Source organism: Phaethon aethereus (genome assembly GCF_964289735.1).
Source record: "Phaethon aethereus genome assembly, chromosome: 7".
Taxonomy (NCBI): domain Eukaryota; kingdom Metazoa; phylum Chordata; class Aves; order Phaethontiformes; family Phaethontidae; genus Phaethon; species Phaethon aethereus.
The window spans coordinates 15,473,592-15,495,181 of NC_138583.1; the positions used below are offsets into that span (position 1 = coordinate 15,473,592).

Genomic DNA, 21,590 nt, shown 5'->3' on the forward strand with positions numbered 1-21,590 from the left:
TCGCCCCCCGCCTGCCTGAGGGGGAGCGCGGCGGCGGCTCCCGGAGCGGAGGAGGAGGAAGAGGCAAAGCCGCCCGCGGCCCAGGTCCGGCCCGAGCTCTGCGCCTCTTCGCCGGGACGAAGTTTCGCCGGGGGCCGCTGCGGGGGCGCCGGCTGCCGGAGGAGGGCGGGCGGCCGGCGGCACCCCCGCCTCGGCTCGCCCCTCCCCGGGGGCGGTGGTGGCGGAGCGGCGGGGCCGGGGGGCGGCGGCGGTGCGCGGCCCCGGCGGGCGAAGTTTGGCCGGCGGCGGCCTGCTGCGGCCATGGAGCCGAAGCACAAGGAGCTGCTCGCCCAGTGCCGCCAGAGCCTGGCGCAGGCCATGACCGAGGTGGACAAGGTGGTGGAGCTGCTGGAGGCCGCCGGCGCCCTCAGCCCCCGCGACCTGCGCGACCTGGAGGCGGCGGGCAGTGGGAAGGCCGAGCTGCTCATCGCCCTGCTGCTGGCCAAGGAGCGTGACCACTTCCAGGACCTTCGGGTGGCCCTGGAGAAGACGCAGCCCCACCTGCTCTCCATCCTCTACCTGAACGGCGTGGCGGGGGCCGAGACCGCCGGTGAGTGGGGCCGGGGGACGCGGGGCCCGGCGCGGCTCGGGGAAGGTGCGGGGCCGGAGGAGGAAGAGGGCAGCGGCTGCCGCCGGCCGTCTCCGCTGGGGCAGGGGCCAGGGGAGCGGCTGGGCGGTGCGGGCCCCTCGGGGCTCCCCGCCCGAAGGCGCGAAGGGAGCGGGGCGGCTGCGGGTGGGGGTCCTCTTTTCTGGGCGGGAGGAACGGGACGGGACTCTTCCCATGTCGCACTTGGGCTCTCGGTTCTTCTTTTGGGCTCCCGACCCCTTTCCTTTCTCTTCTGGCCGACGCGCTGGTACTGGTCCCCGGGAGCCGCCGCGGATGCTGCGCGGTGCCGGAGGAGAAGCCGCCCCAGCCCAGTTCCTGCAGCCGCGGCCGCCCCTGAAGCCGGGTGCCGGCTGGGAACGGCCGTACCCGGAGGAGTTTCCCTTCTCCCCGGGCTCCTGGGGGCCGCCGGCAGTGTTCGGCAGTCGCTTCTTGACCAGGCAAAACTGTACAACTCCCCCCTGCAGCCAGCCTGCTGGAATAGGCTGGTTGGCAGGACTCCAGCAGATGTGCGTTTGAATACATGTTGTAACTGTTTTTCTCCGGGCAAACATATGTTTGTTTGCGGCTGTATTATTGTAAGTCGTCTTGGTGGTTAGAACGGGAAAACAATCGATTTAGCGGCGAATCCAGACGAGAAGAATATGAGAATAAGCCTCCTCCTTGACTAAGTTGGGCTTTGTCCCACAGGTCTTCCCCTATTCTCTCCCATCCGAAACAAGCCACAGTCTGCTTTTATGTCGACAATACCAGGCTTTAAAATGATAATAAAAGTTTCGGTGGTCATACACAAAGCCTGGCAAGTGCAGCCGTGTTTCTAGATGACAAATACTTCAATTGAAGTGAGTGATAATTCTGTGTTATAGATTACAGATGGAGAATATGCAGTTGTCTAAGTGATGTGTGGGTATTCTCTTCCCGTGTGTCCAAGCTGACTGATTAAGAAGTGTGGGGTCTGTCTTTGATTTTCCTTCCAGATTGGGGAGTTGCAGGATGGCTACCTGTTTATGTAAGGAATTGCATTGCAAGGGCTTCCTGGCTCTTATAAACGATATAATTTCTTTAAGAAAACTAAACCTTGTAAGAACCTGCTTCTGTATCGAAAATGGTGCTTGCATGTGTGGTTGCACTGTGTACTCTGCCCTTATTTGAATCATGCTGTTGATGTTAGGAGTTTGGTAAACACAAAAAAAAAATGCATGAGGGTCTTATGTTTTGTATCAGTGTATTATAGTGTATGGCCTTTTCTGATGAATATGTGGCAGGACCTCACAAGATGGGGAAAAATGGACTGAACAATAGACATCAACACTTCTGACATTATGTGGTCTGACATCAATGGGAGATGAGGGCACTCACTGCCTTTCAGAATAAGACCCATGGTGTTTTTGTATGATTAGATTAATGCTTGGTCTTGTCGAGAAGATGCACTAATGGTACTGGGCTACTAATGTTCCCCAGCCTTAAAAAGAAAGGTGTAAAACATGAATGGCAGGAAAAAATGAAGTAGACGGTTGGATATAGTAATATTCTTTATTTTTAAAATACAAGTTGGAATTGCAAAATGTCTTGCAACACTGAGCTCTCATGGGAAGAGTAGTTTGATTGGCAAAATGAACTATACTGTCTTTGACTGAATGTGTTCATGAGGCTAATCTGAGTTAAATGAACGTCTGTGTGGGGAAGGATGTTCCCCTGATGTGATAGCTTTTACAGTTTTATTGTTTTCATTTATCAGTAGTAATAAAGAGCTAACTTTGAGAGTTATGGTTTTGTTTCCCATGCTGTAAACACGTTTACAGATTAGTACACAGGAGATTGCTAACAGTGCGCTTAAGAATAAACCATCATGCACGTGGGAAGGCAAAGGACGTGAGCCTCCAAACACTGTTGGATATATTCCAACTTTACTCCCCTGAGGAGGTCTCAGGGTAACTAGTCATGAGGCTGTTTGTCTGCCCACTGAACACCTCTGAAAAATCCTGGTGTATGTGCGAGTTTGTCATGGAGGTGTTATGCAGAGTTAATGTTTGAGGGTAACTGTGGTAGAAAGGTTCCTGTTTGAACCTGTATTCAAATGTAATTGGGTTTTACTCTTATCTCCCTGTTGGAAGTCTGACCACCCATCTGTTCTTCTCGTGCCATTTAGGAGTTTACTCCTTTTCACTGGGGATGTTGAAGGCCAATGAGTCAAGTCACATTTTAGTCTTTGGGTGTAGTAGCAAACTGAAACACGGTAGCTAGGAAAGCTGTTGGATTCTGCATTTAAAATACTTAGGCAAAAGAGTCCTTAGTGTATATTACGTAAAATGCCTCTATTCCTAAAGCCAAAAAAAAAAAATCTTAAATATCTCTTTATTTGAACCTATTCAGCTGAATTAATTTTTTTAAATTACCATTTGTATATGGAAAAAGTGACTGTTTCCAGTGGTACACTTCATTTTAGTATTGTTTGGAAGAGGGGTCTAATGTAAAGTACATTGTTGGAGATAAAATTTTTTTGGAACTTACAACTTCTTGTAGTAGCGTTTCTTTTTTGATTTCTTTTTTCAGTGTGCTGCTGTTGTGAAGGAAATGGGAAGGTAATCAGCAACGTAATTTTGTTCACAGTCACGGAATTCAGCATACAGTCTGCTCACTACACTAGCATTCTCCTTCCATTTTGATGTACATGAATGTGGACCGTTACTTTGTGTTTTACTTTGTGTTTTGTTCCTTCGCATTTTAAATCTCACCTCCTACTGGACTTTAAAGGTGATATGTAAACTCAGATGGAAACTGAGGCTGTTATTTATACCAACAGTTCTTGTGGCTGGCTGGACAATGTAGAGCTGACACTTTAATAAGTATTTATCTACACAACATGGAGGGAAGTAAACAGCTGGTCTGGCTGCTAAAAGGGAAGAACTGGGGTCCTAGTAACTGCTGAAAAACTTCCAGTATGAACAACTCCGTCTTTACATTACAGAGAGCTTTCTTTTCTTTGTAGAATTTCCCCCAGGTCAGTCCCCATTTATATTGGTCTTACTATAGTAGCTTCTAATTGTTTGCTTTAAAACTGTGTAGTGGTTTGTGGATGACAGATTCTCCAATAAAATGTATATTTTTAAGCTTGTTTTGTTTCTAATTCGAGAGTAGTATGCCTAACGGTGTTAGTAAACAGAGTGCAAAATCTAACAGGAAACTACCTTCTGTCAAAGCAGAAGCTAAACAGAGTGTGATTTGCTCTGTTTCACTTCATAGTGTTCGGAGACTTTAGTTCTTCCTTGAGTAAGACCTTTGATTTACTACATTACACTTCTGTGTCAACGTTTCTGTGAGAAATTGGCTCTGTCTGTGTGAAAGTGACGGACTGATTTAAAATCTCCCGGTACTTGGCACACTGCTTAAAGAATTAGTCCCTGTGCAAAGTGCTTTCATTTATTTATTTTGGGGCAAAAGGATGGATTATTATTAAATACTTGATTTGGCAAATTGCCTCCATCATACATGTGAGAAATCCTGCATCCTGGTAGAATAACATATCCCTTCTAATGTGGAAATAAATGACTTCTGAGCATTCAGTTATCTCTTAGGTATCTTGCTAAGCAGATAGTTCATTCTTAGAGTTGATAGAATGTGAATTTTGTGACATAAAATGTGTCCAAGACAAGAATACAGTCGAAGATACTTCGTTGTGACAAGTACTACTAAAGATGTATTTTCTTTTAAATGTAATTAAAGGGCTTGAACAGCAATCTAATGAACCTACGTAGTCTTCAGACTGCTTCAGATAATGTACATCTCTGTAATTACGTTTTTGTGATATTAAAAAAAGTGGGGAAAAAGGCGGGTTTGGCTGTCAAGCTTGGAATTTGGTTTTGAGATCAACTTGTGGGGCCACAAAGGTGCTCCTAGTGCTTTATCCTCAAGCCGAGTAGACTGTTGGACTTAAGCTTTGCTGCTGGGTTTCACAGCTACTCAACTTTCAAGTTCACGGTTTCCTTCCCTATTAGCAGTTGGTCTCCTACTCTTCTGTCCCTATACAGCTGCAGTCAGTGAGTGTCCATCTGTAAGCTTAACCATAACATAATGGCTTTTTACTGTGAGGATTTAGCACTGTTTTGGATTTTAAAAGCAGAGCATGTTAGGCTTTAGAGGTGTTTTAACAGTTTCAAGATTGGAATTGAAGCTTTAAAACTTGAAAATTTCAAATTCCAAATTGATTGCACTTTTAAAGAAGTCTTTAAGGGGAGAGGAAGGAAAGAAGGAAGGTGGTTGTAGATTGACTTAGAAAGTTTTCCTTCTGTTATTAATAAGACCTATTTTTTGAACTGTGTTTGGTCAGAGATGAAGTGTTAATTTCCAGTCCAAAAAGTGAATGTGGGCATTTACAGGAGTAGGAAAAAGTTAGAATTCAAACTTTTATAGCTTTTTAGAGGGATTATATCAACTTCCTCTGCTTTATTAAAAAAAAAAAAAAAAGAGCAAGTTGTTTCAGACAATATCTGATTTGAAGTCACAAAGTTTACTTTTAAATATTGCAAAGTCTCTCGGCCTATTTAAAAACAAGCACAAAAAGCAAGCTCTGTAAGCATGAAACTTGGACACGGAGAGATGGGACCCACTTCTTTTGCTGGAAGCGCTGAGGACACCCACAGGAATTGCAGTAACTCCAGGGTTGTCGCTGAGGAGCTGGGAGTGTGACTGCTCGGGGCTAGTGCTGGGGCCTCTGTGTTGTGCCCCCTCTTTCCTCTTCCCCACAAAGCGTTGACCGGTCCCCACAAAACATTGACTGGTGGCTGGTGAGGTGAGCTCATGAGCAGGATTGAGAACTTGAGCTAGTGAGGAGCCGAGAGACTGTGCGGAGGAAGGGTGTGGGATGTGGTGTCCTGTAGGAGCAAGTGAGAAGAAAGGGGGGGGTCAGGAGGCTGTGGGGTGAGGCTGGGGAAGAAGGCAGTAGAAGTCTCGGAGATGAGAAATAATGCTGGAAGTGCCCATTCCCTGGGAAAGGAGAGAGAGCAAAATGAGGAGAAATTGTAAAAGCATAATTTACTGACTCAAGGACTGAACTGACAATTTTGCAATTAAGTACAATTTACACTCCCTTCCGTTGCTGGAAATTGAAGAGTGGGAGAAGTAGAGCAGTGTGGCTGGGTTTTTCCAGACCTGTTATTAGCTCCCTGGGTAGCTTTGCAAGCCTTGTTACCAGATTTCTTAAATTGTGCAGATGAAAAAGCAGGCAGCATTCAGAAGTCACATTAGCAGAAGTACAGGTCTTGGGCAGTGCTGAGCAGTAATTAAACTTGATAAAATACCCAGTGCTAGTTTCGTAGTACCTGTGTCTTCTGATGATCTCAGATTTGTGGTATCTCTTGGAATTGCCAGGCTAAAAAAATTCAGGAAATTTCCGGCAAGTGTCCGGAGGGGTATTCCTGATGAAACTTCTAATAGTAAGTGAATAGAAGCAGGCTTTCAATCCCAAAGAAGGAAACGCGTGTTTTAGTATGTCACAAATCCCTAGGGTGGTAGTTCTCAATCGCATTTTTGCTGTGCTCAAGGAGGGGGTGGACAGAAAGCTGGCTACAGTAAACTCATGGGGACATCAATTTGATTGGTGTAAAATGAATAATAATCCTTTTTGTGGTATCAGTGCATACAGCTGTCAAGTTGCTTTGGAGGCACACAGAACTCGATGTCTTACAAAATTACAGAAAAGAGGAGGGACTGATACGTTCTTGAAGGGTTCTTCTAGCTTGTTACTTCTATGAGAATCCTGAAATAGAGGCTTAAATTTCACTTTCAGACATGATCAGTAAGAAAAGTCAACAGCTTTCTGTAACTTGCTTCTTATTTATTTCTTAGAGCTAAAGATTGCCTGTCTCAGAGGTTTAAGATCTTTAGCTCGATAAAACTACTATTCTCAGTCTCATTGTTGTCTTGTAGCTTTAACCAGTGGTTGCTGTGAGTTTTTTGGACCTCTGATCTAGATAGTGAAGACCACAGCCACCACATGGGCAGTGACTTTAGACTTTCCAGGTCTGTTAGCAGCCTGCAACTTGAGCTAAGTCATCTCCCCCACCCCCCGCCTTGCTGATTGCTTTTACCACTTTCTGGGAGTTTTTTTCTTTGTTTCTTTCAATTTGGTTCTTGGTGTCCCTTGCTGCTGTTAACTCTCTTTATCTTTCTCCCTTTAGTCCTAATTGTTATTTCGATTATTATTTTATAGCATTACAATTCTTTATTCAAAACCCTGGTCATTAGAAAGATACCAGTAAGTCTCGATCAATTCCTTCTACATTTCACTCTTCTTCTAATAATTTCTTATGCTGTTATAATCTCAAGGACAGAGGTTTCACCTTTCAGAGCTGCTCGGTCCCCAGCATATTCTGGGTTTTAGTGTGAAGCAATTAGTTCCTGTTTTGTTTTTTTTAATACATATATCTAAACTATCTTAAAATGCTGAACATATAAGGAAATGTTTTGGTTTTATTATATAACGTGTTCACAGTATTGATCGAGATGGAAGAACTTGTAGTGCATATAACATTGTATGAAAAGAACTGTAGTAATGAAGCTGAGGCATCTAGGCTTCTGTGACTTTCCAAATTATATTCAATAGTCAATGCCCTAACATTATTTGTGATGCTTAAGGAGCAAGTCATTGGCTGCTTTTTTGTGAACGGTCATAATTTACAACTGAATCATTCTGATGTAGGAGCTGGAAATGTCGCACCGACTGACCTTTGGCTTCAGGCTAACCAATACTTTTTTGATTGAAAGCATAAAAGAAGGGTGCTGTCCCCTGAAGAGGTGAGCATTGTGTGTGTATCTTGAATGTTGGAGCCTGGCTGTTCCAAAAGGGACATATTGTGGAGTTCTCTGTGTTACTTTGGTATATTGATTCCTTCAACGCAAGATAGAATTCCTAAAAAGTTGAAGGAGGCTCAGAAACCAGTTCAAAATACCTAACCTACAATGTTTGCTGTATAACTGGTATATTTGTATGCTTGCCATAGGTTGTGGTGCACCAGCAGGTGTGTTGATGGTGACAGGTGGTAATACCAGCAGCCCTTGCTGTTTTAGCTAACAAATAAGGTTAAATTTGGGAATTCCTGTTGTAAGCTGTTGTGCAAGATGAGTCTGATCTCCTCAGGGCAGGCTTGAGTAGCTGGTGATAGCAGACAGTGTACCTAGAATTGATGGATCTTGAAGAAGCTGGCGGAAGCACTCGGCCAGTTGGGGTGAACACTTAAGGGTATTTTTCTTGACAAGGTATCATTGCTGAGTAGTACAGAATAACTTACTACAACTGGAGGGCCCTTCTTACCCAAACTGGTGTCAGAGGAAGTGAAGAGCACGCTATTTTATTTTTATATATATATATATATATAAAGAAAATACATATATATATAAACCCCCCACCACCTTCTTCCTCACAACTTCTGAAGCTGCTGATTTCACAGTTCCTGGGTTGAGTTGCTCAGCAGTTTGCTTGTTTGCAGCATTAATTAGTTTGTTCTGGAGATCTGCCATTTGTATTAGAAAAATTTTAATTTTTTTTTTTTTTTTGAGTTGGCTGATCAAGGAATTTAATTTTAAATAGGCCATATTGCCTTGATTCAGATGCTTTCCAGGCATGCAGCTGGTCTGTAGCTGGAGAAAGAAGAAGTGAGAATGTAAAACCATTACATGTTTCAGCTGGAGACTTGGGGGGACGGGGTAAAGAGGGGCAGTCTAAGGGTTGGTTTTGACAGAGTTTTTACATAGTTGACAATTTACTGTGTATTTGCATGATAAATCAAGAAACTCTTCCCCCTCCCCACCCCCAGCCTTTCAAAGCTGACATTCTTTTGACTTACTTCTAAGTTAGCTTTCTTAAAAATCCAGTTGGGAGCATTCAGTCGTAATTATTAATGTCTTGTGACAACTTCCTTCCCTCTTGTGCCCCCTCTCCCTTCGCCTTGGTTTTTTACTGTACCTGCACATTACTGCTGACTCATGAAAATGCTTATTACTCACATGCTGGAAGGTAAGTACATGACTAATCCCCGTTTATATGCATCAGGCTAGGCATGTACAAGCGTTGGCAGGATCCAGGCCGTGCATACTAAGCTCTTTGGATTAGCCCATGTCTTCAGTAAAGTACCGCTCGCACGCTTGGGCCTCAGAAAGGGAGGCGGATGGCTGTTTGCTTCTCCGTAGTGCTCAAGATGGGATTTGTAGTGTAGGAAGAGGTATTTTCCTTGAGGATTGATTAAAAAATGTCGTTGGAATTCTGGGCTCGGTGCAGCTGAGCTATGTCCTTTTGATGTTAGTGCACAAAAGCCCTTGCTTTTCAAGTACGCTCTTTCTGAGACAGGCCGGCAGGTGTGTGTACGTATGGCTTTCTTTAAAAGCATCAGGACTTTTGGATTGGGGAAATAAAGCTGGTGTACTAAACATCCATATCAAAATTACCAAACAGAGCTGCGAAATTGCTACATAGATGTTCATGTGTTACTTTAATAAGAATAAACTATATATATTTCCTTTATTGATTCTGTTTCTTGTTTGTTTTTATTGTGGGTAGCTTTCTCCTGTTTCATGCTTTTGTGGAAAAATAACTCTAGGAAGACATAGCTTTGTGACTCGTCAAGACATGTCATCTTGCTTTTCTGGGGCACTTGTATAATTTCAAGTCATCTTCCTCCCGATCTTCTTGTGGAAAGAGGGGTCGATTGAATTGTTGGAAGCTCTTTAAATATAAGTTGACAGGAGATTGACAGATGTGGGTTTAGTGACTTCTTTCCTTCAGGAAAGCTTTTTGTTACGCAATTTTAAAGTTCTATTAAACACTTCATACATGATCTTGTGAACATTTGCAGTGAATTTTAAGAAGGTCTGCTTTGCTTTTACATTGTGATGATGCTTTGTTTTTCAGGTGGTGTGCAAGTGAGTGTGTGTTTAATGGTGGTGAAATCAGGTTGTCTAAAGGGTTTCTGTGAGGCTGTATGTGTCACCACAATGAAAATGTTCAGGTATTAACTTAATTTCCTAATCTTCAAAATAATCCTGAATGTCTAGTCTGGTTTTCCCTTCTGAATGCTTTTATGAGAAAGATTGATGTTAATAGAGAGCTCGCTTAACCTTTAATTGAAGATAGGGCATGTTGTATTTTTAACAGATTGCCTCTTTCAGTTTTTTAAAACCATTTGATTTAAATAGGTGTGGTTAAAAATAATATAAAAAGCTTAAGCCTTAAACAAAAACACACAAGAAAACCCAAACAAGCCTTAAACAACAGCAGGCTTTCCCTTGTAATTGATTAACTGGCTGCTGCTTGTCGTCAGCTGCTCCATCAGGTAGTTCTGGAGTTGGGCTAGACTTGGAATAAGCTGTGTAGGTACCAGCTGAATTTTAGAAATAGTAAAATCACAAAAAGCTTTACTAAACCCCCTCAAAATCACAAGAGGTGTTCTCAAGAGGGAATTCACTTTCAATTACACTGTTTTCACCTTAAAGTGTTGGTGTTTTATGTTTCCCTTTTAACAGAAAAGAGTATTAAAAATACAACTTCAGTCCCTTCTCCGCTTTCTGTGGCGGGGTCCTTGGGGTGCTTAGACTGCCTGTTTGTTTCCTCTTGATTTAGATATGCCGCAACAGCTTTCCTTTGCGGCTCTGCCAGTGCGCAAGCCGCCTTCGTTGGGTTTTTTGGGGTTGTTTTTTTTTTCTTTGAGGAATTTAAGTTTCTAAGGCTTCTAGTTAGACACTTTCTGTAAGATGCGTTGACTAATTCTTTAGGTTAAGGGTCTGATTAGTCTGCCTTAACGGGTTAAACATCACTGCCCCCCCCACCTTGCGTAACACGAGGGTAATTTGACGATAGACTGCAGACATGAACTTTGAGATATTTAGTGAGTTATTTTTCTAAATGACTGGCCTTCAAAATGTCTAGGCCAGCACTATAAGGTACATGACACTAGTTCATAATTTGACTATATTCATGGGTTACCCTGGTTGCTGAACCTTTTTTGTTTTTCTGGCATCTTGGCAATAGTCATTACTATTTCGTGGGCTGCGTTGCTGCAAGTGGCAGAGCGGTGTATTGACTGAGCAGGAGCATGTTCCTTGGTAACACTGAGAAGCAGTTTTGGATGCTGAGGTCAGAGATACTTTATGCTTTGGTTTTTTAGGACTTGGTACGATATCAAGAGTATTAGTATTAATTTGAAAATCAGTAAATATATGAAGGAAGTCTTCGTCTGGCAAGGCTGGTGGCAGTCCTGTTCTGTACAGCGTTGTTCAGCTGAAACCTCTCTGTGATGTGTGCTAGACTGGAAGAAAACACAATGTGTAAATACGGAGCTGTTTTTCTATCTCTGGCTGAGTTGATCTTCAGTGACATGCTGTGCATACATGACTTGCATAAAATTTCATTTGCCAAGGAGTATCCCATTATATTGTCTAGAATGTCAAATCACAATTTAGTTTTAGAGCCAACGATAGCAAATTCATTAAGTGCTGCAAAAAGCCTAGTTGTTAGTACTCTTTTGGTACTGAACTTTTACTCTTTTGGGGCCGCTCATTTCCATTAATAACCAGAAGGTAAAGGCAGACTGGTGAAACTGGAAGGATTGCAGCATGGCTATTACCTGGCTACAGTGATGAGCCCTTTACTGCATGTACTGTCCTACAGAGTGTGCTCACTTGTTAGGAATTTCAGGGTGCTACACTGCCTGTTGCTCAGCATATCTGGAAGGTTAAGTTCTTTTTTGCTTCTGCAAGTCTGGATTGCAGCAATACAGTTTATTGGTTTTTGCTCTGAATCTGTTTAGCTTTCTCATGGGCATGTGAGCCAGATTGTATCTGAGGGTTTAGTAGCTGATACAGGGAGTACACGTAAAATGTTCTGTGAGTTCATCTCATAAAACGTATTTATATGGGTACATTCATGTGTGGAATTTTTTAATACATGCTGCTTTTGTAATGAGAAACAGTTTTTGTGGGAAATTTTTTTTTTATATTGAAAGTGTAAGAGACTCTTCAAGACCAGTTCTCTCTTATCAAAATAATTTGTCTTATTCCTACAATACATTTAAATGAACAATAAAGAAAAAAACCCCCACAGAATTAAGATTTTGCTGAAGTATGATTACATACATTAACATTACTGTGTAAGACACGAACTCACACTAATCACTAAAACCATTTTATAGCACATTGTGGTGAAATAGTACCTTTTGAAAGACAGTAAATGTGCCTGCTGTGGTTAGAATTTTACAACTTGTGGGAATAATCCCCTGGTCTTATGACACTGAGAGGAGGTGACTTTGGATCATCGGGGCTTTAGGATTTCTGACCTTGCAGATTAGGTCATGAGACCTTGGCCTTTGCTTTAATTCTAACTAGTATCAGATGTTAGATAGTATCCGCATTTTATGTGGCATTCTGAGTATTAAAAATGCTTTCTCTTTCTGTTCCAGAAAAATCAATAAAAATATGCTTAATTTTCTTCATGATTTCAACCGAACTTTGTTAGCGCTTATGCAGGGGAGTCACATTTGGCTCGCTAATCTCTGTTCTCGCTTTTCTGCTATCCTCATGTGTTTTTCAGTTGGCATGCAGTGTACTGTGAAGATGGGCTTCTCCGCTTTTCCGACTGAGCACTCGGCATCCCTTCATGATGGTGGTGCTAAGGGAGCTGTTACGTATATGCACTATTCATGCACGCCAACTTGTACATCTTGAAAGGCAATGAAATTGAATATACTATTTTAAGTGATTTCTTTGATCTTGTTTAATGCTACAGAATTTTAATCTGAATATATTTTTTGTGTTGTTCTGCCCACCCCTTTAAGCAACGTGATCTTAAGTAGAGTGTATCATTATGATAAGATATTGTATAGCACTGTAAGAAGAAAGAACATAGGAGCAACTTGTGTGATCCCACTTTTGCTTTGTAGAAGATAAACATACAAGACAGTACTTAATAGGACAAATAACTCTGCATTCCCTTATGAGAGATCCTTGTGTTAAGGACAACTTTTTCAGTGAGACTCAAAAAGAATAAAGATCAGTTACACTTTTTTCAGTTAAGTAAATTCTGATTTGAAGAAATTACATGAAACACAGGTGTCTAATGTTTGTCATCAACTTATTCTGGCTAACAAAGTTGTTCTGAGCATTTGTAAATAAAGTTAATAAATAGGTGTGGCATGTTGGGAAGTTTTAACGTATCATCTGTGTCTGGCTGTTGGATTGCAAGGTGGCATTTCCAGAAAAAATTTTTGAAAGCTCTTGAAATAAAATTCTTCTTGAGTTCTTCTGTTATGCTAGACAAAAGTCACTTAGGGAAGTTAGTCTTCTCCAACAGTTTTTTGTGGTTTGTGGGTGTTTTAAGAAGTGCATCTTAAATATGTATATCTGCAGCCTTGTGGACATGAAATTTGTGTTTGTAAAAAAAGCTCATTCATATCACAGGTCTTCCTGAACTTAATGTTTTTTTTTTTCTTTTTTAAACTCACTTTAAAGCAAATGCTTTGTGGGTTTTTAATCTTAATTTTGTATCAGCCTGGAGAAATTTTCAAAATTCTTTCCGAACAGGAATTACCCAAAGACTAGTTTTCATTAAGCATGGATTAATTATCGTGATGAAAATAACGAGGAAAAAAAAAGTATCATTTTCCCTATAACTTTCTTCAGATTAAGAATCGGGTTTAAGTAAAGTAACTGCAAGTCCTTGAAAGTTTCATTCTGTTGTCTCTATCAGATACAGTACGTACCTGCATTTTTGACTGGAATTGGCATCACAGGGAAGAGGTGTTATTCTGAGTCTTCTAGGCATCTTTGTCTCCATTAAGAGCTTCATTAAGAGTGAACTGGCTAATGCTTGAGCTAAAAATGCTCATTTTGTGCTTGTACAAAAAACAATTTCAGCTTCAACTAATGCTGCTAAAAAATGGCCTTTTAGAGGGAAGCTTTTTTTGCCAATTGCCATCCCTGTCATTTAATTTCAGCTATTTTGTGGATGTCTGAGGTGAAAATGCAGCATTACTGGTGTTAATTGCTCTGCCTTTAGTTTCCCAGTGCAAAAATTGGGAATAAACATCACAGAGGTAAGTGTGAGAATGCTGTTAATGGAATGACCACCTCTGAAGGACTTGGGGACTTGTGCCATGGACAAGAGGGAGAACGATGTGTATTGAGAGCAGGATGTGAATAATGTATCATTAATTAAGTATGAGGCAACTCATCCTAAGGACTCCTCTTTGTGATGAAAAGCAGGCGGAGTTCTGTAAGGGGAAAAAAAAATAGATCATGGGCAGTTGTATGCGCTTGCCTAAACCCTGAGCCTGTTTGCAGAGCTAGGTGACCTTTCACAGGCTCGGGCTGGGGGTAGTATTTAACACAGTTTTCCGTGTGCCTTGCAACTCAAGTGTTCCGGGAGCTCTGGGTCAGAGGGGAGCGTGCCAGCCAGCCAGGGCTTGGGGTCTCTCTGCTTTGTAGCGTGGATGGAGTGATGATGAGCTTTGTGGAGATTTAGAGCCAAGAGATGGAGTTGGGTGACTGAGAGAAGTGAGAGCAAAATTCTTGAATTTCCTCAGCAATGGTGATTGTGAGCATTCCCTGTTTCGTTTCATACAAAGTCAATTAAGTTAGGTGAGATTATCCTCACTACTAGTTAGAGTTTGCATGAAGAATTCCCCGCCACATGTAAGAAATTTTCTAAAAAAGCTTTTTTACTGGTACTGTTGTAGCTGTTGCCGCTCTAGTAGACTACATCTGGTTTTGGCATATCAGTTTGAATGCAAAAATTAAAGGTCAGGATGTTTGTTGAGCTGAAGTCCAGGACTTCGGCATGGCCTGGTACATAGTGATCTATAATAGAAAATGAATACCCTGAACTTCAGTGTGTTCTTAAATTTGTCAGTTCTTGACCCTAAAGTTAAGAATTTGCCTCTGAACATTTTACCAGATTTGACTTCATTAACGTAAGTCTATTTTGTGATTACCTTGTCAACTACTATGTGGAACTTGTACAAAAAGCCCTTTGCAGCGCGTGGGAGATGTAGTTGATTTCCCCAGCTTGGGTGGGATAACCGTGGTAAAACGGTTAGTGCAAATTTACTGATAATCTTTGTTGCTACTTTCAGATATGCAAATGGTTCACATAGAATGATAGGATATGAATTGACTGCATTATACAAAGACATAATGTTCTTTTCTTTGCTGTGCTCAAATGCTACTTGCAGATCTGAAATGGAACCGTATTAACATTTAAAATGTACAATCTTAATACTGTTTTCAGACACTAAACAGAAAGCGTGTTCAAGGGTTTACAGTTAGTGGAAAATGTCAAGCTGGATGTCATATGCTTTGCTATTGCATACTCCTCTTCACTGCTGATGTTGTAAGAAAATGGGAAATTGTAGAAGTATAGCTGAGTTACAGTTGCTGTATCGTGTTTAGACACGGGATTGCAAAATTTGTCCTCTGAGTCCAAGTGTAGAGATGTCAGTTGACTTTCATGTGAAAGGTTGATTCTTAGGTGGAACAGGGTATTTTTGTGTCTCTTCTTAAAATTGGCAAAAATTGTGAATTTCCATGAATGCATGGGTTATAGAAATGGTTACGAAGACTTCCTGTCATTCAGAGGAAACGAACATGTGAATGTGAATGCTATCGCAGAGCATATAATGCATTATGAAAACATAAATAACTTGCCAAATTACATCATATTTTTCTTCGAATTTCTGTTCTAATGATGTTTTTTCTAGAATTGATCTCAATTTACAGGTTCAGAACGGTGGTAAAAACACATTTTACAGTTGAGATTTGAAGCAGAGAAGGGGAGGAGTTCATCCCGAAGGATGGAAACGAAGCTGGGAATGCCCTGTCTGCCCCAGCGCTCTGCTGGACAGTGCAGCTCACAGAAACAGGAGTGCAATTGTCATTATTTTCAAAATTAGTGCCTTAAAATACATGATGCAAACTAAAGCTAATATTAAAGAGCTGTCCTGTATCACAGTAGCTGTGTCTTCCTGGTATATTTTGACAAAAATAGCCTACCACCCAGTACAAAGAAGAAATACAGGAAAGCCTGCAACCTTTCCCAGTGGCTTACGGCTGAGGGACTTTGTAATTACGTCTGTCTAACTCCATCTGTACCCTGCGCAGCTAGAGGTTGGATTTAAGATTAATTGTATGACGGAGGATCCTGGCTTGAAGCTACATCTTAATTAGAATTCACAATCCACTTTACATAAAAATATCTGAAAACTCTTTTCTAAAAGAACACTGATTATAGGCAAATGAAAAGATTTTATCTTTCTTTTTTTCATAATTTGGGAATAACTTAAGTATATATAAATACATTCCCATGCCATCTGGTTTATTTCTCTTTTCATCTTGCTCTTGGCTTCTGTCATCTTGCTTATTGCTCTTTGCCTTTGTAATTAGTAGGAAAAACCGAGTAGAAATTACATTACTGTGATCACAGTAACATTTCAAAGATTATTGAATGCTATGAAGGATAGTGCTTGTCTGTGTTTGAGATTTACTGCTGTTGAACATAAGTCTGATATTGATAGGAATATACTAAATCCCTTAGTTGGGTACATAATACTGTACTTAGTGTAGTTAATCACATTTTTTCTGGAAAATATCATATTTTTCAGAAGTAAGTAGTTAAATTATTGAACTACAGTAGGAAGGTTGAGCTATGATGGTGAGGCTGTTGCATTTAACTCTTAAGTTCTGGTGGTGTCCTGTCTGAAATGGATCTGTTTCTAAAAGCTGTGTTTCGGAAGTATTTAATTGAATGTGCAGGAGTTAACATTTACCATATTTCGGGATCTCTCATGGAGTAACCTTGTGAAGACTGATAGAGAAAGTCTATCTGTGATAATGATTTGGGTAAGAGGAGAAAAAGAATGGAAATGTACACTTATCTTTTATTTGGGTTATTTTAATCTCAAGTGCTACAATGTAACTTTAGAACTGCTTTGGGTTTTTTTTTTTTTTTTCAAATCTGTGTGTTTTAGCCCAAGAGATTTTTTTTTTTTAAGGTGAAATGAGTTTCAATAAGACAACCTGGTATGTGGGGGGTTTTTTGTTTTTTAAAAAAGGTGGGGGGCCGGGTATGCGAAGGTCCTTCCTTAAACAGGACCACTTAAAAGGTTCAGTTCGGTTTAACAAGGTGCATAAGCATATGCTTCTCTTAAGCACGAGAACGCTTCATTGCCAGTCTTGCAAAGAAGCCAATAATACTGCTTTATAAAGGTGGCGAACTGCAGTACGAAAGGATTCTGTGGAGAATCGCTTGGCGTTGTTTCGTGTGCCCGCTCTGTGCTGTGTGCGCGGCTTGGGGTGCCGGAAGTACGACGGTGTTTTCTGGGTGGGTTAGCAGACAGTGACGACGTAGACTTTTCAATATGTACCTTTACAAGCAGTATGCTTATGTTTTAACTATACCAGTGACGTTTCTTGTAAAGGCTTACTAGGAGGCTTGTGTTTTGTTTTGTTTTTTTTAATGAATTTTACTTTAACTGCGTCTCTTCAGCAACTCTTGCACAAAGACTTGTATTCATTTATAGTTAAAACTAATTTTAGGTTTCTCACCCCAGACCTGTGTGGATAAATGCCCTGGTATCAAGATAAAATTTTAAACAGAAAAATGTTGATACATGCACACTGTTTTATGTTTCCAAGGATTTGGAAACCCAGTAATTTGGGTTGTCTTGGAGATGTTGCTTTATAAGAATATTGCCATGCCAGGAAGCATATGAAGTATTTTGAAACTGTAACTAAGCTGATTTGCATGCAAGACATGAATTTGTGTTGTGTTTATTCAGACATTGCTCCTAGGATAGTTAGGGCTGATTTTATATCTTCTTGCGACTTTAATATACATTCAGCCGCTTGACTAATGGAGTACCCGTAATACTCGGTTGTGCAGTGTACGTAACTATAGTTTCTTTAGCTTCCCCCCCATACCCCCCCCAGCATTAACTTATATTTTTAAATCACAGGGACTAAGCTAAATAGGTTTTTTGATACATATGCATGGAATATATATTGTTCTATGTGCAGTGCTTGGAAAAGTAGTATGGCTGCTTCTAATAACACTTGTGCTTTTTCTTGATAGTTTGTAATTCAGAATTTTTTTTCAAGCTCATGTTAACTGAGGCTTAAGTTTTATTTAATTTCATTCAGAAGTCTTTTATTTAATGCTTGCTCATCTCACTCATCCCAAAAACAATGCTGAAGAGTGCAACAAACATATTATTGCTATAACTTTGTGAAAATAATGAAAATCAAGTGTTATGCAGGCATCACCTGAAACCAAGTGCTGATGATTATGGTTATTAAGCAAACTTGTCTGGCTTTAATGAGAGACCTGTTTGCAGAACACAGACTTGATGAGGAAGACAATAGCAACGTGATAATAACAAAGCTTTGCTGGGTTGGGAGGACTCGGGAGCAGCATATATGAGATACCGTCTGTATGATCAGCCTGTAATCTTTGGAGTTGAGATGGAAGATGAGTTGGAAGAGAGCAGAAGCAGACATGCGTTACTGTAAAGCTGCACTGAAAGGTATTGGAAAGTTGAGTGGTTGCATCGGTACTGAGTTGTGGGCTCCTTGTTGGCTATTCTTTAGGCTTTCTGCTGGGTTTTGGAAAGGAAATGGAAAAAGAACATGAAAATTTTGGGGTAATGTTTCTTTTTTCACTTTTATATTTCTTTTATTCTACCCTTCTCTATTTCTAAGTTACTTGATCATAGTATTGATCTACATCTCGAACAGCAGATTGATGTATTGCAGCCATTCTTTGCAGTAGTTTGGCTGTAAGATACAGAAGGTTGCTGTTTACAAGCAAAAACTAATTGAAATAAATTGCCAAAGTTCCTTTAAAGAAAGAAAAAAAACATTTCTACTGGCAAATCAAAGAGTCTGATGTCCAATCCAGCCAATACCTTATACGGTTCTTGGTAAGAATTCTGCAGCATGAAGAAGTGAAACATTCTGAGATGAAAATTGGTCTTTTCTGGTGGTTTGATTGTGGCAGTTTCACAACTCGCTTCCTTCTTTGAGTGTTCAGTGGCATGGGGAGCTCTTCAGCTGAACTCCAACCACCCAGGCTTCCTGTGGTCGTTTTGAGACTGTTTGGAAGCCACACGTAGGGGAAGAGAATTACTTTTTTCCTTCAAAGGGAAGTGTTTGGTTTTTTGTGTTTGCCCCCTGCCGCCATCGGATATGTGATACAGCTGTATATTTGCTGTGGAGTGATTTCTTTGTGAGCCGTATTACCTCTTTAGCTCTGTACAGAACCTGTAGCAGGCAATCCCGTGTTACGTATATTTTCAGATCTTGCGCTGGTTCCTACACAGTCAGCTTTTCTAGAGATGAACTGTTAAATGAGTTTTGCGAGGAGATTGACGCCAGATAAAACAGCAGATTCAAGAACATCATTGCTCTGCATGTGTCTCACACCGAAATCACAGCTTGGAAGAACCTTTCCTTTCTATCAAGTGTGATGTTGAAGTTCAGGATGTGCAACTGTGATGTATCAATTTACACCTTCCTCCATTTATAATCATGTGTAGAGGATATGGTCTTCCTAGCAGCTGAGACTGGAAAAAATCGTGCATTACAAACCTGGCTTTTGACAGCTAGGGCTTTCTACAAGTGACTTCTGTGTGAAGGAAGGTCTTGCTAGTCGCCATCCTCAGCTGTGGTGTTTTCACCTCTGTATACCCCCACCCTCAGATTTTTTTTTTTTTTTTTCATTCTTTGTTTTAAAGGTCTTGCAGAAAACCCCAGTGTGAGGGTTTGTATTGGCAGCGTTGTTTGTAACGAAGTCTTGAGCTTGCAGCTGTGGAATCAAAATTGTTCTGTTTTGGACACAACACAGCCTACATTTTGGATGTAGCGAGAGGCATTACTGCATAGGTTTTCCCATAGAAGTTACCTTATTTTCACAGTGTTGGTTCTGTGCAGCGTGTGTCGAATGAGGTATGGCTGAAAGTGTCAGAGATGAAGCTTGCCAGGCTGTTCTAGAGGACCTGGTTGATCGAAGGCATAAGTGGGGCTGCAGCTTGGAGCTGTTGGTTTTTATGAAACTCTCATTCATAATTGAGCTTAGTTTAAAAAATACTTCTAATGACAGAAGTGAGTTGTAGCTGATGCGGAAGCATTTTCCAGAGCCTTTTGTACCTACGCACGCACACGTACACACGTTTTTTAGGGACATCTGTAGTCCATACTCCTGCAAGACATTCAGATGAAGGAGATTATTTTTAGGCTTTATTTAGGGAAGATGTGAAATGTAAATAATACCCTTTCACAGTCCTTTTACTTGTGCAATAGTTAGTGTAATACTTCAGTAGTGAGGACAGATTCCAGAATGCAAATTGCAATTAATTAACATGGTTCTAAGTTTTGAAAAGGTGAATAGCATTACATTGTACATACCAGCTTCTTACCCCACACAAAAAAAACAAGTCACTAAGAATGAAAATAAGAGTTAGGTGGTGCACAGCTGTTGTCTTCTGCTGGGGCAGTGCTGAGATGGTGGTATGCCTCCTGCAAGCCGTAAAGAGATCTTCTGGCTGTTCTGAGGAAAAATAAGCAGAATGGGGACCACATTCACCTTTGTGGGAAGACGAAGGTTTGAGCAGTCAGCAGCTGCTTCTTCAGTCCACAGGCAAATGTAGGGACAGAGTCTTGGGACAGCGTGAAGAACACTTGGCTTTACTGTTCGCTTCACTGACATGGCACTTAAATTGAGACAGGCATCTTATGGGGGAAATAAACACGCTTTTGCTATGTTATAGATTACCATGTTCATGGATTTGGTAAAAGGTGAAATGTTAGCATATACATTTGTCTTTTAGTCTAGTAAATGACAATTGGCACCCCCTCCGGTGGTACTGTTTGCTGTCTGAGCAGACATATCAAGGCAAATGGACATTGGCTCTGGTTGTAGCTCTGGTTACTCCAGGTTCTTAATTTAATTCCTTTCTCTAGCAGTCGAAAAGCACTCTCAGATCTCGCTCTTATGAAATTTTTGCTACATCCTTTCCTCTGTAGTATATTAATTCAGACAAATAAGCACAATCTTCTTGGCCTTCTGAACAACCACAGTAGTGCTGTGTTGGGGCTTCTGTCTTGGTAGCAGAGTGGCTTTTATTATTCCACTTTTCTTTTCTGTGTGTGTATACAATCCATGCTGACAGCTTTCCTGCCATTCACAGCTAAAAACAGAGGCAACAGGACTTTTAAAATGAAAGCTGTGGTTTGTTCTTTAGGACTTCTGGTTCATGCATCTTATTCCTCTTAAAACACGTTGTTACAAGTTTAATGTTGCTCTACTATACCTGTGAGAAGTTTATGCATGCTAAATTGCAATTGTAGGCTGTAGTATCCAGGACTTTTTTTGCTTTGAGGTTGGTGAAAGGTTTTTAGTGGAAAAAAGCCCATGTGTTAACATTAAGTTTTGGTTTTCAAATTGGTGTTTTACTGTCTGGGTTTTAACTTGGTATGTGTTAGCGTAATACCAAGATGCATGGAAAAGGTGTTACCCCTTTAGAGATTTATTGTGCCTTACAGTCTATACAAGAGGTTCGTTCAGGTGCCCTGCGAGTTTGGCACAGGGGACACAATGGTGAAGAACATGCTGCCATTGATGTTGTTCCTCAGTAAGTGAGCATTTCCTATCACACCACAGGATTTTCTCCAGACCTATTCCTGCTGCAGATTAGCTTGCTGCATTGCAAATAGTCTATTCCCCATTCTTTTTTAAATCCTCTTCTTCCATGCCTGCATTGCTCACAGCAATGCAATGTTTTATGGATATTTCTGGTCTTTCAAAGCTTTGCCGTTGGAGAGGAGACTCTGAGCCACTGTGAGTTAGATTACTGTTCTGGCAGCTTCTCAGAAAGCTTTCTGCTTCCCATTAATTTTGGGGAAAATGCCCAGTAAT

The 21,590-nt window shown here is 41.0% G+C and overlaps 1 protein-coding gene across 1 annotated transcript in view; it reads left to right on the forward strand.

The window, feature by feature from the left end:
- Window positions 1-300: 300 nt before the first annotated feature.
- Window positions 301-21,590, forward strand: part of DLG5 (discs large MAGUK scaffold protein 5) — a gene marked incomplete at both ends in the record, with an annotated part of 109,270 nt that continues 87,980 nt past the window's right edge. The window contains one exon of the mRNA XM_082002588.1: window positions 301-589. Within this exon, the coding sequence (XP_081858714.1) occupies window positions 301-589 (289 nt within the window). The remainder of the gene's footprint in view (window positions 590-21,590) is intronic.